The sequence below is a fragment of the Elephantulus edwardii genome, unplaced genomic scaffold (genome assembly GCF_000299155.1).
Source record: "Elephantulus edwardii isolate Elephantulus edwardi_28Jun2011 unplaced genomic scaffold, EleEdw1.0 scaffold00040, whole genome shotgun sequence".
In the NCBI taxonomy this organism is placed as follows: Eukaryota; Metazoa; Chordata; class Mammalia; order Macroscelidea; family Macroscelididae; genus Elephantulus; species Elephantulus edwardii.
In genome coordinates, this window is record NW_006399790.1 from 7,514,005 (window position 1) to 7,533,029 (window position 19,025).

Here is a 19,025-nt window from a genome sequence, read left to right on the forward strand (position 1 = left end):
GCAGAGATTAATTGGGGGAGGGTGTGGAGGAACAGGAAGTGAAGGAACAGGCAGGGTGTAATGGGAACTTGAGGAGATAGGGAGATAAGAGTAGCAGATCAATAGTCATTAATCATATAAAACAATGGTCACAAATGATTGCATAAAACAAAATGGACATGAATGAAACAGCACATATGAATAACTGTAGAAAAGTGAATGATAGTATAAATAATAAGTTTTTAAAGTCTGTATCTTTAATAAATATCCATGTTTTTTTTGTCTTTTTTTAATAGGGAACAGCCTGTAAGAGCTGGAAGATGAAAGCTCCGATTCCACACTTGATTCTCTTATATGCTACTTTTACGCAGAGTTTGAAGGTTGTGACCAAGAGAGGCTCTGGTAAGCAGTGTTCATTTCTTATCCTCTTTTTATGATGTGAAGTGGATTTACATGTGTGCCTTTTCTGGAGAGGTTGTGAATGAACAGAGAATATCTTATTTGCGGAGATGATGGCACTACTGCTTTAAATGGGTGGGATTTAAAAGGTGAGAAGCTGTAGGGAAATGTGGAGAACTGGATTGAGTTTTTAATGACTGTGAACTAGAATGAGTTAAAATCTGAAAGCTTACATTTTGATTTGATGTTATAGTATGATTTGAATATTCTTTGTTGGTGAGTATCATAGTTTTTGCATTAAAATATCAATGCAGAAATTTTTCTTATTAACCTTTACTGTTTCCATTTCAATGTCAGTTATGCCTAGGGCAAATTCCTTATAAGGTTGTATATCAGCTGACTTGATGAATTATTTTATGAATATTTCAAGAAAGCACCAGAGTTGTTGAAGAAAGTTGTAGGGGAAACACCCTAACATTTTAGTCAGGTGTAGAGAGATTAAGTGGAATGGTATTCTAACAGGAGCTGCTATAAAGATGGGTGTTGAAATTTAAGGAAAAGTATCTTAGTTTTCAGTTGGCTGTTACTATGTTGTGTACGTTAAATTAATGAGACAACTAAATAAATAATGTGCTTGATGTAAAGTTGTATTTTGTTTAATAAGTCACTGATAATAAAAGTATTACCTTACTCATAGAGAGTTTCAGGAGTTTTGAAGGTATAGCTGTTGGGTATATTGAAAGTTGTCAGGTTTTTCCTTTAGCTCCTGGAACAAGAATGTGTTAATCTTTCTTCCAGACATATAGTGGGGATAAGATGATGAGATAATGAGCAGGAGATAGCACATTTCAATACAGAAATTGTGTGTATAGAAGTAGAGTTGGAGTCAAAAAGGGAAAGTAATGTGCAGTTGGCTTCCAACTCACATCAGTGATATAATGACAAAGACCACATGACTGGAAGTTAGAACAAGCTCTGTCTGCTCTTAAGAGCGTGGGGACAAGGTTTGGCAACAAATTGAGAGGTTTGTGCACGAACAAGGAAGTGGTGCAGACTGGAGAAGGGAAGGAAGTTTACTGAGCCTGTGGGATCCAGAACTTTCTGGTCTTTGCATAGCCACTGTTTCTGTCATTGACATGGTTCTAGAAAATACGAAAAGAGGAAATGTTTTCTGCATTATTCCAGCTATTCCTTTCAAGAGAAAGCCCTCGGGTAGGATAATTGTGGCCTTTATGTTTGTAATTTGACTTGATTGCTGGAAAACAGCAGACATCTTGACTTCCCAGTCTTCCACTTGCAGGAGAGGTTGAATACATTCATGTGGGTTCAGATAGAAGGGGAGATACTAGTGATGAAATCGAATCACTTCCACAAACAGTGCTATTTTCTAGAGCAGCAATTTATAAGCAAAACCTTTGACTTCTCAGTGTTTGACATACTGCCGCAAGAAGAGTACCCATCTTTATTGCTGCTATAAAGAGCGCTATAAAGAGAGTTCGCTGCCAACCCAGAAGTGGGCTGTTTGAATCCAGGGCTGCTCCCTAGGAGGAGGATGAACAGTCTCCTCCTATGTGATTTACAGCCTCTGAAAACCCGCTGGAAGGTCAGCGGTGAGCCAGTCCTGACTCCATGTCATGTCATTGAACTCTGAGGTTGTTGAGTTGTTGTTGTTGTTGTTGTGTGTGTGTGTGTGTGTGTGTTTAGTACTGTGGCAAAATGAAAACAGTTCATAATTATTAGAAATAGCCATCCTCAAAGGGGGGGGAAGGGGGGAGGGGTTTGTTCGGGGAGAAGGGTGCAAGAATGAATGAATGAAATTCCAAAATCCCTGTAGATGTTCATTGAAATGAAAAATAAACAAACTAAATTTAAAAAAAAGAAATAGCCATCCTTTATCTGACTGTCATGTCTGACTACATCAAAATGTGTGTTTCCCGTTTCTTCTCTGTACGTTGGTTGTATAGTATACCTTTGCAGTGCAAATGGACCTCCCCACCCCAACTATTTGTGACAGTTTTATTAACTTATAAGTTTGTGTATTTGAGAAGCTTGGGAGCAGAGAGCGAAATGTGGGTCAGTTGGCAAATTTGTATCAATCACTTCTTGCTCTAGAGACCTGTGAAAAACTCAATGACCTATCTCAAATTCCATTTCTGTATTAATGGCGTAAATAGAATTATTTCTATAGGATGATCATAAAATGGTGTCCTAAGTTTGGCAGAAGTTCTGCAAACTTAGTGTCTTCAGCTTTGGAATAAAATGGACACGCAGCTATTTACTAGCCCTCAGGCCAACTGAATCATGCACATTGTGACTTGAAAATGATCAGCAATGCAGAGAAGGAGATTTTGCAATATGCTTCACTTATTTCCTCTCTGTGTGGTGTGGATTAGGATAGTTTCCCCCAGTATTCAGGTGGAAGACCCAGGTGAATGGAAGTTTTTTATTCTTTTTTACTTGTTTATTTACTTTTTGTTGTTGTGTACCATCAAGTTGGGACCATAGCTGACCCTCTAGTGAGTTTTCAGAGGCAGGAAATCTCACAGGAGAAAATTGCCCATCCTTCTCCTGCAGAGCAGCTGGTGGACTCGAACTACATGCCTTTTAATTGAGAGGGCAAGTCCTTACCACTAAACCACCAGAGGCTCCCTAATTACTTATTAGTTTCTTTTGTTGGGGTGGGTTGGCTTTTTTTTTTTAAGATATTAAATGTGCAATTTGAAAATAAATACATTTATTTTATCCCGAAAGTTTCCAAGTTTGCACTCCTTTCAGTTGATATCTGTTACCATGGCCTCTTTGCTGAAGAGAAGCAGATACGTAGTTTACTGGAGCGCATCATTACTGATCTCCCTCGATCAAGTAGATGAAGAGTGCACTTGACATCTTCTCTTTAAAAGATTAATGAGCCAATCTTCTCACCCAGCCCAACCTATAAATAGCAGGGGTACCCAGGCCAGGCAATAAAAAAATCTATTTTTGATGTTTGGTCTTGCATATCTATTATTCAAGATGGATGCTTATCCTTGTCCACTCCTCTTGTCATTTAATTACGTCTTTAGTTTTGTTTTGATACATTTTTTAAAAGAATTTCATAACCATCATTCAAAACCCAATGCTTTCCATGTGTCTTTTGCTAGAATATCACTTTTCATTCTCTGTGAGCACTAAACCCCCCCAAACATTGTAGTAATGAAAAATGTGTACTATATGATGCAAAGGTGGTGTAGTTTGTAGGGTGTTTCACTGTTAAGCAATGGCTGAATGTCTAAGGCAGTTCAAGTCTATGACTAGCTTCATTGGAGAAGGATGGACAGTCTCCTTTCATTAATCTTTGCCACCTTGGAAATGTAAAGGAAAATCACTAAGAGTTAGAATCAACTTGAAGGCAGTGAGTTTGAGGTTTGAGTAAAATTATTATGATAACCAGGAGCTCTAGTGGCCTAATGGAAAGGAGTTGTGCTGGCAACCCAAAGGTACACTGTTGGAAGCCACCGGCTGCTCCTTGCAAGAGAAATCGACATTCTCCTCCCATGCTATTCACTGCCTCTGAAAACCTGCTGGAGTTTCTGTCTTGGTGGTATGCAACAACAGCAGCAGCATTATTCTACAGCACATAAAGAGATTGGGGTTTTATGACATATTATGTGTATACCCTTTATATTAGATTAACACATAGTCATTCCATAAAAATTTAGAAATAGGTCCTTATTGCTCATTAACAAAACTAATTTGAAAAGCAATAGCAGCCCACCACTGACAAGCTGGAGATGCATTAGTTTGTATCACATTGGTGTGCATCCTCATTGCTATTAATTTAAGAAGCAAATAAAATATAATAAGGTAGTTACAGTATCATGATATCCTTGATTAAAAGAATAAAGATTTGTCATTTTAAAGTTTGATTTTAATCATCTCATCTAACGTGTGTGTGTGTGTGTATCTTTAACAATTGAAGATTGATTCTGGTCTCTCAGATATTGTTAAGAAATGGTGGAAACATTAAGAATCAAGGCCTTTAGCATTTGTGGAAGCAGACATCCGGCCTTTGTTTCAAATAGATTTTCTCCTGGGACATTTTGATACCTTTCTTTTCATTTACATAAGCAGCATTTGAAGAGAGAGGCAAATATTATCAGTATTACGGATTCACTTTAAGTGTGTCAAGTGTTAAAGCAATTCCATAAGTAAACATTTGAGGTGCTGTCGTTTGTAGCTTTCTATACAAAAACCACATGTAAAGCAAACACTCGGTGGGGCTTGGTATCTCAATTATTGTTGTTGTTGTTAAGTGCTGTCGAGTTGTAGGCAACTCATGGTGATCTTATGAACGAAAGCTCTGAACACTTGTGTATTTTTCTTCGTTTTTCCAAGTTCATAGAGTTTCCGGAGGCAAGCTATTTTGGAAGATCTAATTTTTTTCTTCCTTCCTTCCTTCTTCTTCTTCATTAGAAAAACCTATTGTAGAATGTCTCATTACCTAAAAAAAAAAAGAGCTATTTCATTACTTTGAGGGGTTAAAACACACAGGATGCTATATTTTGTACAAAGCCATTTTAAGAGGTTAATAATGGCCATTCTTACATATTTATGTATTTTGCATAGTCTGGGTATTCAGAGTTGAACTTATGGGCAGTGAAATAATAGAAGGTATTAAAGAATTGTTATTTAAGAAGTATGTAAAGTCTTACTATTGCGCATCCTTCAGAACAATACTCATTACCATTCAGTCAGATCTGATGCAGAGTTGATCCTCCAGTGAGCTTCTGAGGCTGTAAATCCCACAGAAAGAGACGGAATCCTTCTCCCTCAGAGCTCCTGGTGGATTGCAGCCGCCAGAGAGGCACCATCTTTGGCTTGGCAGCACAGCTCCCTAAGGACAGTAATATCAGAGGGCCTTTTGTTTCATTTTAAAAGACATACAAGCTTGAGTTGTCATTTGGCTAAAAGAGCTTGTGACACGATGGAGAATGAACCTAGAGGGGTCTGAACGCGGAGAATAGGGAAAGAAGGGAGTCTCTGTCGCTTCAGCCTGTCTTTTACAACTTGATCTCCTCTGTATTACCAGAATATAAAATGTCGATAGACAGAACAATGATTTACACACTTCTTCTGAGGAGAAGAAATATGTCAGTGTGTCCCTGTCATTTCTCAAATGCCACATACGGTGTGTGTAACCCAGAGTCAGCGTTCAAGGTCACATCTTAATGTAATGAGGGCTGACTGATTTAATGAGTGAATGAAATGCATTCACATTCAGACTGAGTTACACTGTGGAAGGGACTACAGCACATAACACCACTTTAGACACCACTTTAGAAAGCTGAAGGCAAAAGAAAATAGTCATGAAATAGGACTGTGTGCTGGCAGTTCCAACCCCCCAGCTGCTCTGCGGGAGAAAGATGAGACAGTCAGCTAAGATTTACAGCCTCAGAAACCCAGTGGAGGGCTGCTGGACGTTGGACTCAACTTGACAGCAGTGGGTTGGATTTTTTGGCTTTGAAGGGAAACTGTTATAATGCTTAATAGGAAACAACTGAAGCAAAAGATATAAACTCGGAATAAGCAATATCTAAGACATGCTCCGGGTTTATATGAAGACAATGGACCTTTACTTTACAAATCACGAGTGCTCTCATGAGTTGAAAATGCAGTTCAGAATCTTTTAGAAGGAAAGGGAAATGATTCTTCAAATTCTTCTACATTGGCATTTGACTACATTTAGTGCGGCTTTAAAGAAGTACTAATGTCATTATGCAGACATTCTGGGTTTAATGGCATTGTTCACTTTTGGCGATCACTAGAAGGGTGTAGCTTATGATTACTGACGCATGATAAATAAGCAAATGACTTCAATATAGAGGAGGGGAAAAGTATTCACAGTTATTAGAGCATATGGAGAAGAGTAAGTGGCTGTATTATGTAAACCAAAGAGCACATGTTATTCAAGAAGGAATTTCAGACAGATAAAAGCTCCCCACAGCAGCCAGTTTTCAGAGAGTAAGAGGTTTGCCACAGACCCAACAGGAGACACCTGCTTGTGGAAAATGATTTAGATGCAATCGTCCCTGACAGCAAAAGGCCAAAAGCTGTCAAGAGGTTTCCTCAGAGTCCTGACTGCCTAGCAAATAATTTCGAAAGGATATGAATAGTTAAGTAATCTAAGGCACGATGTAGCATCTAATCTTTGTGTGTGTTATGACCAGATCTTCATTTTGTAAAGACAACGTAATGATGCCACTGTACATATAAAGTTAAGAGTAACTGAATCAGAATGAGAAAGTCTAGTGAGGTGTTTCTATCTCATGCTAATGTGATTTATGTGCATCAGTTCTCTTGGGCATTCCTGAGAGTCAATAAGCTTAATTCCACATGATTAAGAGACAACCTAGTCCCTCAGCATCTGCCTTTTATTATGTTACCATGTGTTTATTCCCAGTTTGTGAAATATGGGGCTTTTAAAAAAAATAAGGAAATGTTTCTCCTTATTTCCCTTTGAGATCTCTTACAAAAGAAAACTTCCAAGGCTTTGTCCCTTTTCTTTGTGAAGTTAAAAGAGGCCTTTGAACTTGGCTCTGAGGGGGGGGATTGCCTCCTCTTATATTTATCCTGCTAACATTTTGAAATAAAATTGAGAGCAATCCTGGGCTTGATATTTTTGACTAGAATAATAAGTTTAACCAAAAATAAATGCATGCATTTGCTAAGAGAAGATTTCACAGAGTACTCTTTTCTATGATCTTTGGTTAATTCTTGTTTGATGTGCACTTTCACTTACCCTAGCAGTATGAGTTGTCAGTACAGTTTTACGCAGAGTTGGCATCCATTTGTGCTAATTTTGGCAAAAGACTCATAGCCTATTTACATGAAGAAGATACAAATCAGTTTGGATGAGTATTGCTCATTGAATGGGCCTTCAGAGAAGAGAGGAGTAGTCCAAGTTGCATTGTGACATTGCATCTTAGTGATAATGAGGAGATATTCTCTCTCTGTTTGATGAGAGAGGCAGGGACGAGGCAGCAGTGAGCAGCTCACCAGTGCTGGGGATGTTAAGCTATGTTAAAGCCGCGATGTTTTTATTATGAGCAGTAACCAAGTGACCACTGCAAGGAGCAAAGGCTCAAACTTTGATTCATGGCTTTTCTGCTGCAGGCCTGGAAGTGATCTATGAGGTGACTGAAACGTTAGATTTGTCAGTTTCCTATTGGTTCTGTAACCAGTTTAATGACTTAACATAAATTTATGATTGTCCAGTTCAGGCAGTCAGATGCAATGAGTTGGTAAGGTTGCCTTCTTCTTGGAGGACCTAGTCTAAGTCATTTCTGTGCCTTTCACAGCTTCATTCCTAGGATCCTGGAACTGCCACAGCCCAGTCTCTGCTTCTGTCTTTTCTGACTCTGACCCCTTTCTACTTCTGCTTTTGGGCCTACCCAGACAGTGCAGAGTGATCATCCCATGTTAAAATCCATAGCCTAATCATTTGCGTCTGCAAAATCTCTTTTGTCATGTAGCATGTCACTAGAATTAGGATGCCATCCAGGAATTAGGATGTGGACGTCTTTAGGGCAGTGAGCATTATTATATTTACTGCAATCAAACTAAGTCAACCAAATGTGTTTCTGATGAATATTGGACTGGAGACAAGTGAAGGGAAAATCGGTGTCCAGGTGGAGTATAAACAGGGAAGTTGAAAATTCATGTTGAAGGGCCATTGAGAAAAAAAGGGCAGAGAGATAAAATGGAGGCAAAAAGAAGGAAGGGGTAATGGATGACTTGACAGAAAAATGGAAGGAAACAGGTGAGGGGGGAAAAGGAAGAAAGTACAGCTTTAAATCTAGGTACATTTTCAGCTTCATTTGCACTCTATTAATGCAATTTCATAAATATCATTGTTTCATGCTATTGATGGGGAGGAATCTGTGTTCTTTTCACACAAAAATATCTGACTCGGAGATGATTTTTCTCACCCAAGAAAATAGTAGTGAGAACAAAAAGGACACTTTGCTGTTTGAAAGCAAATTTAAAGCCAGGATCCACAGAGTTTGATCATCAATAAATGTGAGTATATTCTCTTAATTTGGAAAAAGAAAAATAAACCCACCCAAAATATTACTAAGGTCCCTTGGAAATGTTCTTTCTTTAAAAACAAAAACCCAACAAAAGACATTGATGGCTAAGAATCTCCAACTTTGAACCTCATTCTTCCAGAATATGTCAATGAGAAAAAACTGCTTATTCCTGACAACTTGTAAAGGAAATAGTAGGAAGACTTCTGACTATAATGAAGCCCCAAAACTACATAGGGAATACATTTGGAAGGATTTTGGATGCCTTACAAGGAAGAGATTTTATGTCTTCTAGAACTAAAAAAGTTTTGGTTCATTTATTTAACTAATTGCAAATATCTTTAGTGGAAAACTCTGTGTGTGTGTGTGGTGTGTGTGTTTTGTGCAATCGAGTCAGAACCAGCTCATAACTGATCCTCTCGTGGATTTTCAGAGGCTGTATGTCCCAGGGGAAGATTTCCCATCATACAAAATGCATTCAATGTGTCATGGTTGAACATATTGACACATTCATGAGTTGGTGGAACATGTCTACTGACAATTAATATTTTGTTTACAGTGATCATCACTTAAAACACATGCTGAGAGCTACTTTTTTCCTAGAAATGATACAGGTTCTTTTAATGGTTACTACCCACAGTGCTGAAAATTAAGAAACTTACATTGTATTTCAGCTTCTAATGAGCATTGTTGATTTGGGCAAGTCCTCAAACCTTTCAGGTCCCTCTGTTCTTTTTCATAAGGTAAAAGTTCTTTTGTTGAGATAGCAGTTTGTTCGTTTGTTCATTTCATAAACACTTCTTGAATAACTTCAAGGCATATTTAGTGTATAACCATTTTTTCCTGCATATATGTAAATTAATAACATCTAAATGATAAAATTGTGTGAGTAGATGTATACAGTCATATCATACACATGTATCTGTACATAAATTGTAGCTGGAGAACTTTAGGCCCACCTCTGACTTCATTAACTTTCTACTCCACAGTGTGTGCTAACACCACTGAGCAGAGGATGTTTTCGCTTTAAAACTGAGGCTCCATTAAGAAGAAACATTATTATTATTAGTTCTTGTTAAAACAAAATGCAGGCTATATACTTACAAAGCTAAATTAAAAAGAAAGCATTTTTCCTTGCAAGTGGTGATATGTCTAAGTGAAATTGAGTTTGGCATTTCAAAATACTACACTGTGTTTTTAGTCTCTTTTTGCTTATTGAAAGTAAATTTCCTTTCATAGAGTTGTGGTCTCCTAAGACCTTTTGAGGGCCGCCTTGCATGGAAAATGTTGCCTTAAGGCAATGCCAATCGATAACTTTGCTGACTTTAAAAACATATAAACCTCTTTTTAAAAAAAGTGTGAGTCTCTTGTGGGTACACTAAACACTATTCAATTTTTATTGATACTTTGCAAACTGCACTAGAACATTTCCCAATTAGCATTGCTACCTTAATTTCCATAACGCTCTATCACTGGCATTTTACCTCAGTTTCTAAAATCATGCACCCGTTACTCTGAATTCCATGTGTGGCACACTTGTTATGGGGTTGTAAATGACAAAGAGAATTTCTTTTTATTAAATAAAGTGCCAAAAAAGAAATGGTTTCCATACTCTGGCTAATTGGTATAGTTTTCCTCAAATAGAATGTTATATTAGAAAAAGAACAACAGACTTAACCTGGAAAGAGGACCTTTCCAGTTTTTCCTATAAATATGTTCAGAAAATAAAGTAATTGGACTCTCCAATGCCATCTGGTGGCTTTTCCAGGTTCAAGAAAATGCAATGTTAAATATAGAAAGCAGAGAGAATAAACATATAAAGAAACTTCAAACAAAATACTGGTCAGAGATTCGTTTCAATGATGCCAACATTTCCCAAATATATTTTGGCAACATATTATCTTACGTAGTGAGTCTTGCTGGCTAGGGGCAAGAAGCTGTGCTGCAATCCCAAAGGCATAAGGTTCAAGGCCACCAGCTGCTCCGCGGGAGAATGATGGGAAGTCTCCTCCTGTGAGATTAACTGCCTCTGAAAACCCGCCAGAAGGTCAGCTTTGGGTCAGTTCTGACACTCCAGTACATAACAACAACAACATTGCCTTATGTGTAATAAGTGTTCAGTGTTCTACTATAATTTTTATATATATTTTTATAACTAGAATTTCTACTAGGTTTTTGAAAAATGAGAATGGAAAAATTATGATGCTAGGATTCCATCAAGTTAAAGCTATGTATTATCAGAATTCTACCTATGAAGATAACTCAGTTCTAATTATAAATTATTTAAAATATATACTCTTGCCCTAGTAGATCAAGAGTTGTGCTGCTTGTCCAAAGACAGGCGGTTTGTATCCACCAGCTGCTCTGAGGGTGAAAGATACACAGTGTTCTGTCATGTGATTGACAGTCTCTGAAAGTCCTCTGAAGGGTCAGCTGTGAATTGACTCCCAACTGGAAGACATTGAATGAAGTTTTTGAAGATTGCTGTCATTAAGGTTTGTCATTCTGATGATTCATATGTCAAGAGGAAGGAAAAAAATGATTAAAGATCACTGAATTGTTCACTAGTGCAAATTAAAGGTGCTGATATTAGTACAGAGTTAAAGAAGATGTGAGATGATTTGAGCTTAGAGGATTAGGTTTCCTGTAGATTTAGAGGAGATGGAAGGACACTATGGATAAGGACACTAATGAAAAGCATTAGTCACCAAGCCAAGTTGTCAGAATAAGCAGTTTTTCTCATTGACATATTCTGGAAGAATGAGGTCCAAAGTTGAAGAGAGATTCTTAGTCATCAATGTTTTTTGTTGGATTTTTGTTGTTTTTTGTTTTTGGGTGTTGTTGTTGGGTTTTTTTTTTTTCCAAATTAAGAGAATATACTCACATTCACACACATGTTTTTGTTGTTAGATCCTTTTGCACTGACACTGACTCATAGCAATTGATGTGCTCCCATCTTTGAAATGACTATATCAGTTCACCACTTTGAAAGTCTTTCTCTCCTTCTCTGACCCTCTACCTTTTCAACCAAGTCAGCCACTTCTAGAACTGATCCCAACCTGACAACATGCCCAAAGTATGTAAAATGAAGTCTCAGCAAGCTCTGGTGGCTTAGTGGCAAGAAGCTACACTGCAATCCCAGAGGTGTGCGATTCAAATCCACCGGATGCTTTGCTGGAAAAGGAGGAACAATTTCCTCCTGTACCAGTCAAATCTAATTTGATGGTACACACACACACAAAAAAAAAATAAAAAATAAAATAAAAATTAAAAAAGAAATGAAGTCGCTCCGTCCATAGCCTCAAAGGAACATCCTTGTATATATACATGGTATACATACATATATAGACAACAATGCACACTCAGACTACTGATCCTTCCCAGAATTGAAGGGAATCTCCTACTGTTTCTACTTGTGACAACTGGTATGTTAACACACATTTATTGAATTCCTACTGTACTAGTTTATCAGTAAGATTGACTTATCAGCTATGACCGGATTTTTAAAATGCTAGCATGTATAGATATTGTTGTAGATGTTTGCCTTTTGGGTTCCTTATTAATAAAACACATTTAGAAGATGATTTAGTAAAAGGAAAAGTCTATTTCACTTTGATAGGTTGTTATTACTTATTCTTATGTGGAAAATTTGTTTATACAGTCTCCTTAAAACGTGGGAGATTGTTTTGGAAAGCCAGGGAGTGTTTGGTTTTGCTGCCACATGCTATTTTCTGTCATAAAAGCCATGAAACTGCCACACTTTATTTCTGGTGGTGGTGTAGTTGTGGCCTGTCCATGTTGGCACTCTTAGTTACTATTTTTAGAAACTAAAAAATAATTTTTAATTTTTTATTAATTTTAATGAACTTTTAGGGTTCATTATTTTCATTTATTCATTGTTTTTGGGTGTTGTTTTTTTTCCAAATTAGAATATACTCATATTTACACACATGTTTTTGTTGTTAGATTCTTTTGCACTGACACTGACTCGTAGCAATTGATACGCTCCCATCTTTGAAATGACTGCATCAGTTCACCACTTTGAAAGTCTTTCTGTCCTTCTCTGACCCTCATTAAGTTCATTAATGACTTAGAGTTCCCAGTCATTCATTGTTGTACTTTTCTCCTTGCCCACCCCCTCCTCCCAGTTCACTCTTCTCCTTAAAAATGAAAAGAAAAACTATTTCATTGTTATGCAGTCCCTCCCACCCCACCCCCCCGCCCCCAAGTTCACTCCACTGTGCAGCCTTCATTCTGGACTCCTGTCACGACAATTATAATCATTTATCTCTTTTAAACAGTTCTCTCCCTTATCTGTTTCAATGCGGTATACATCATTCCTCCCCTCCTTCTCTGTCTTTCCTCAACCCCAATGTCAGTCCCGTTCTACAACAGTGGCACTATGCAATATTGTCCTTTTGTGACTGAGATACTTCACTCAGCATAATGCCCTCCAGGGTCACCCATTTTGTATAATATTTCATGTGTTCCGTGTTTTTCAATGCCGCATAGTATTCCATTGTGTGAATATACCACAGCTTCTCTATCCATTTGTTTGTTGGGGCACTTGGATTGTTTCCAGCTCTTTGCTATTGCAAATAAAGCCGCAGTAAACATGGGTGTGCGCATATCTACTTGTGTGGCGGTTATGGTTTCTTTAGGGTAAATTTCCAGTAGTGTAATTGCTGGGTCATATCTTATTTCTATTTGCAACTTTTTGAGAAAGCATCATACAGCCTTCCATAGTGGTTGCACCACTTTCTACTCCCACCAACAGTGGATAAGAATTCCAGTTTCTCCACAACCTCACCAGCATTTGATGTTTGCTATTCTGTTAAATTTTGTTATTCTTACTGGGGTGCAATGATATCTCATAGTTGTTTTGATTTGCATCTCTCTCAGAGCTAGGGGGAAACTAAATTTTTTTTTTAAAAAATGCATACTGTAGGAACAAAAAGTGAAGCAGTTTATTTGAAAGGCCTTGTCAAAAAAAAATTATACGGGACACACAAGTATACAAGTATAGGGAATTAATGTCTTATGTGGTAGTAGCAAAGCACCTGAAGGAGTGACTTTAAACAATACCACTTTATTCTCACATTTCAAAAGGTCTGAAGTCTTGAAAATGAGTGTTGTCAGGGCTGTGTTCCTCCAAGGGGAAGTAGGAGAGAATGCGTTCTGTTGCCTTTTCTTCCTGCATTCCTTGGCGAATGGCCTTTTTCTCCATCTCAAAGTGAGCAACAAAGCATCTCTTTGTCTGGCTTCTGCTTCCCTAGTCACACACCTCCTTCTTTGATCTTATACCTCTTGCCAGCCTCTTAGGGAGATTCTTGTAATTATAGTTAGGACCTATTTGGATAGCCCAGGATGATCTCTCCATCTTTGATTGAACTAAGTCTGTTAAATCTCTTTTTCCAAGTAATGTAATATTGACAGGTTCCAGGGATTAAATGTGGGTGGACCTTGTTGTGAGGCTGCTCTTCTGTCTAGCATAGAGTACCTTCCATGTAAAACAAAAAATTACTATGACAAGATTCTGTTTAGATACAGTAGAAGTGAAAAGAGTAAGTAAAGTATCAGGAGAAAATGTTGGAAAAGATACATGGGAGTCAGATCATTAAAGGTCTTCACATCGCATGACTTAAAAAAAGGGGGGGGATAGTCTCTAGGAGAAATTCAGAAAACATTAACAAATTTTTTTTTAAACATTAACAAATTTAAGGAGGAATGTAGCAAGAGTTGCCTAATCAGATAGGTCGGAAAGAACCCTGAGGCCAGAAGGTGGAGAATGAGGTTGTTATTACAGAAAAGAAACTAATGGCAGTAGCATCAGAAAGGAGGGCATGCACCTTGTTGCAATTCAAAATGGAATTGACATAAACCACTGACTGTACAGTGTGTGGAGAGAGGGAGAAGGGGAAGCTGTTTCTAGTAAAATTAAACATGATACTGGAAATTGTTAGTGTTTCATTTCTAATCCATACCATTCCTAGACAGAGATTTAGATTGACTAAATCGTGTTATCTTTTGTCTTTGGAATTCACACAGGCTTAGATCTATCTGTTTCATAGTCAGACTTCACCACAGGGCATATATCTAAAACTAGGTTTTTTTTAAAGTTCTTTCAAATTTTTCTTTCTTGAATACACCATATATTAGAGGATCAACTGTATCAATGGACCTTCCCTTGCTAATTTCAGCAAAATACCGGAAATTAACACAAGGAAGAGGTTTTTTTGGGTGGTGGTGGTGTGTTTTTTTTTTTAAGTTTCTAACTTCCTTTAAACCATAACGATAACATATCATATATGGTATACTCACACGCATATATATATTTATTTATTTATGTATATGTGTATATATGTATACATTCATTCATATGCACATACAGATAACCATGCATGTATACTCATACAAACACATGTACACATATGTATACGTAGGCCCATAAACACATATGCACACAGTTAACTACGCAGTCACAAAACACATTTATTAGAGACCTCGTAGTGTATGCCAGGTGCTGAAGATTTAAAAACGATTAGGATAGGTGATTGCTGCATTTTTAACATCTGTGTTTTATTTACCCAACTAAATGGCATAAGCTCATTGAGTGTAAAAATGTCTTATACATGTTTATGTATATGTCTTTTAGAATCACTGTGCTTACAAGAATCATTGCATAATTAGTGCTCAATACATATTTGTATTTGATTGCTGAATTTAAGCACACTGATGAATGTCATCAAAGTATTCTCTGTTTTTTCCCTTGGCTATTTATGGGCATGCCATAACCCCTCAATACTGGAAGCTCTTTCTGGAAAGTTCTCTGTATGATTCAACTTCATAACCTTTACACACTCAATGAAGTGCCTTGTACATAACCGTTCAGTGCCCAGTTATCATTGCTCAGGCAGATAAGTGAATACGCCTTACATGAAATGACCAGCCTTATTGATAAGTGAACATTTCTTTGGGAAGGAAGATGATTTAGTCAGCAAGGGGTCCTGCCCACTCATGGTAGTATCCAATTAATATTTCATATGCAAATTCAGACAGCTGAAGTGCAAAGCACTGAGATCACAGCACGGAGTGGATCTTGTGAAATGGCATTTCCTCTTTAGTTCCCAAGGTCTGTTTTATAAGTTACTTTGTTATAATAGAAAGTGTGTAGCTTTTTGCCTCCGTTTTAGTTCTTGAAGTTTTTGGCACTTGCTCGCATATGTAGGTCATTTGTGAAGGAGGACGAGATGAGAAAGAAAAAAAAAAAAACCCCACAAAAAAAGCAATCCGCATGGAAGGGTGCCTGGGAGGAACAGGGCTGGAGCCAAAGCAGCTGCTCAATGCCTTGGTGTCTCCCCAGACAGATCGCAGCAAACCCTCGGAATGCCGGTGAATAGAAGTGGCCTACAACATTGAGGGTGTTTTATTTTAATTCAGAACATGAATTAGTTCAATTTGGCAACTTGCACATTCATTCTGCAACTCTGTAACTGACATGCCGCTATGCAGTGAACGGTGGTGACTTACTGTTTGTTTCAAAGGCATGTTTTTGCCTCTTTGGGAGACGTGCTCGGTTTGTTTTGTTCAATTTTTAATGATACATGATTTTATTTTCAATTTCTTTGGAAAGTGCTTTGTATCCTAGGGTTTCCGGCTTTCTATGAATCGAGAGGAGGTTATTACCTTCGAAGTTTTCAATTAGGAAAACAAAGCAAGTTTGGAAGCTCCATTGGGATCTTGTAAACCCTCTCAAAGCATGTTCTGAATGAGACAATTTTTGCACAACTAGCTCTAATTGTCTGAGATGAGACAATCTACAGAAGCTAATTGGAGAGAGTCTCATTCTGCAGCGTGCACGGGGTTGATACAACAGCAATGTTGCTTTTTTGACTGGATTTTTTTTTTTTTTGCCTTTCAATTTTCCTTTGGAGGGTGGGCAATCAACCCCTCTATTAAGTTCTTACTATAGTTAAGAGACTTTTCCTCCTCTGATTTAAATTGCCTATTCTCCAGTTAAAAGATCCAGGCTTGGGTTTACAAGTAGATGCTCCTCAAGCTCTACATATTTTTCCTAAATCCTCAGCCATTCTTTTATATCTGCCATGATACTAGTAAAGGAGACTGATGGCATAGTGTGTGCTAAGCAAAAGCTCAGTAGTTCGAATCCTTCCGCCACCTCTGAGGGAGGAAGATGAGCTGTCTCCTTTCGTAAGAACAGCCAGCTTTTGACAACGGGTGGAAGGCTGCTGGGATTCTAATCCCACTTGAATGGCAGTGAGTGTATGCACTAGTTAACTATTTTTGGCATTTTAGCCCTCATATTACACCTCAGTGTGCAACTGAGTTCCTTTTCCTTTCGTCGCCTGTGCTCTGAATTACAGCTGGTATGTACAGAATAGTATTTATCACATTTTCCTTCTTATGATCACCACCTGAGTGATTACACTGTTGACATATTCTGAATTAGACAAGAACATATGCTTGACTAAATTGATGCCTTCCATAGACACTTGCATATAATGAATTTCATTTGTGCAGTTATTTTAATTTTTGATTACATTCTTTGGTTTTCGTTTTATGCTGTTTATGTTTCCCCAAAGCTGTTCCTTCCTGAATAAAAGTGAGACTCCTCTTCAACTATGAGACTCTTTATAAACCTATCTGGAGGAAGCCAGGTTCAGTATTGTTGGTGTTACTAGGTGCCATTGATTCACCGGTGACCAGTAGTGACCCTATGCACAGCAGCCCTGAACCTTGCTCTGTCCTGAACCAGTCTCACTAATTCCAACACCAACCCTCATGCCCAGATGCTGTATTAATCCATCTCATCCAAGGTCTTCATCACCTGCACTGTCCCTCCACCCTTCCGAGCATGATGTCCTTCTCCAAGGACCAGTCTCTCCTGGCCACGTGCCCAAAATATGAGACAGCTTCAAAATCCTAGCCTCCAAGGAGAAACTTGGTTTCACCCTCTCCACGACAGACCTGTTTGTTTTCTTGGCATTCCATGATATGTTCAAGACTCTTCTCCAGCACCACAACTCAAAGGCATTGATTTTTCTTCTGTCATCCTTAGTCATCTTCCATCTCTCTGATGCATAGCAAGTATTAGGTGCACCTTAGTCTCTAGACTAACATCGTTGCTTTTCAGTGCTCTGGAGAAATCCCTGACAGCAGAATGCAATGTCTTTCGATTTCCTTACTGCTGGTGTTAAGAGTGTTGTTTGTTAACATCTTCAATATCTCCTCCATGTAATATGGTGCTGCCAATTGCCCCAGTGGTGAGAATCTTTCTCTTCTTGATGTTGAGATTCAATCCATATTGAAGACTACAGTTCTTGACCTTCTGCAGCAAGTGCTTCAGGTCCTCCTCAGTTTCAGCAAGCAGAGTTGTGTCATCTGCATAATGTAGGTTTCTGATGAGTCTTCCTCCAACCCTGATGCCACATTCCTCCTTATGGAGCCCTGCTTCTTGAATGATCTGGTCTGCATGTAGATTGAAAAAGGTTTGGAGACAGGATGCATCCCTGACACACTCCTTTCTTGAGTGTGAATGATGCAGTGTTTCCCTACTTTGTTCTGAGGACTGCTTTCTTGACCGAGTATAGGTTTCACATAAGCACAGTCAAATGTTCTGGGATTTTCATGTTCCTCAAGGCTAACCACAATTTGTTGTAATCCACACAGTCAAATGCTTTTGCATAGTCAATGAAATACAGATAGACATTCTTCTGGTACTCCTTGCCTTCTTTCAAGATCCATCTGACATTGACAGTAATGTCTCTAGTATAGTATAGAGGCATGCTATTAATTCTCTGACTTACTCTAAATCTGATTTACTGTTCAGAGTTTTTCATTTAATAAAAACAAGGAGACATACAAGCAAAAGCCATTGCATCTAGTTAATTCTGACTCATAGTGACCCAGAAGGGTGGAGTGGAACCACCTCCTAGGGTTCCTGAGACTGTAAATCGTTATGGAAGTAGACAGCCTCATCTGTCTCCTGTGGAGAGGCTGGCGGGCTTGAACTGCCAACCTATTCATTAGCAGCACAGTGCTTAGCCACTGCGCTACCTATTGTCATCTCTCTGATGCGAACGGACCGTTTCAGATGAACTCTCTTGGATCACATTGTACCCTCTAAGACATTTGGTGATTGTCTGGCCGAGTGGGAGGGAATTCTTCATCAGGGGCAAAGGATTGGAGGTGTCCCAGGCAGGCGGTAGCTGAGAATGCAGGGCAGGAAAAGCTTCTGGAGGAAAGGACCAAGTGATAGGTAGATGGAGACGTCTGCATCTTTCCACCCCCTCCTTTCTGTGCCCCAGGCTACGTTTCTCCATCCCACCAGTTTGCCATCAAACAAAATCAAATCCACGTGGCTCAAAGTAGAATGAAATTCGACTTTTGAGGAAGAGGATTGGAAATGCTGATTCAGAACATCACTCAAGTCAAACGTATTATTTCTGCTGTGAAGAAACCTTGCGGGGGTGGGGGGAGGAGGGAGTTCAACACTGGGCAAAAGCTACACTGCAACCAGATGTTTCTAATTAAGCAGAACAATCAGGTGCAGATGCTGTT

At 38.5% G+C, this 19,025-nt stretch overlaps 1 protein-coding gene across 1 annotated transcript in view; it reads left to right on the top strand.

Annotated features, from left to right (window-relative positions):
* The window catches only part of LOC102861291 (interleukin-1 receptor accessory protein-like 1-like), a 1,697,309-nt gene that overhangs the window by 275,906 nt on the left and 1,402,378 nt on the right, over nucleotides 1-19,025 (top strand). Inside the window, exon 2 of the mRNA XM_006885045.1 lies at nucleotides 276-381. Coding sequence (XP_006885107.1) covers nucleotides 300-381 — 82 coding nt within the window. The 5' untranslated portion in view covers nucleotides 276-299. The remainder of the gene's footprint in view (nucleotides 1-275; nucleotides 382-19,025) is intronic.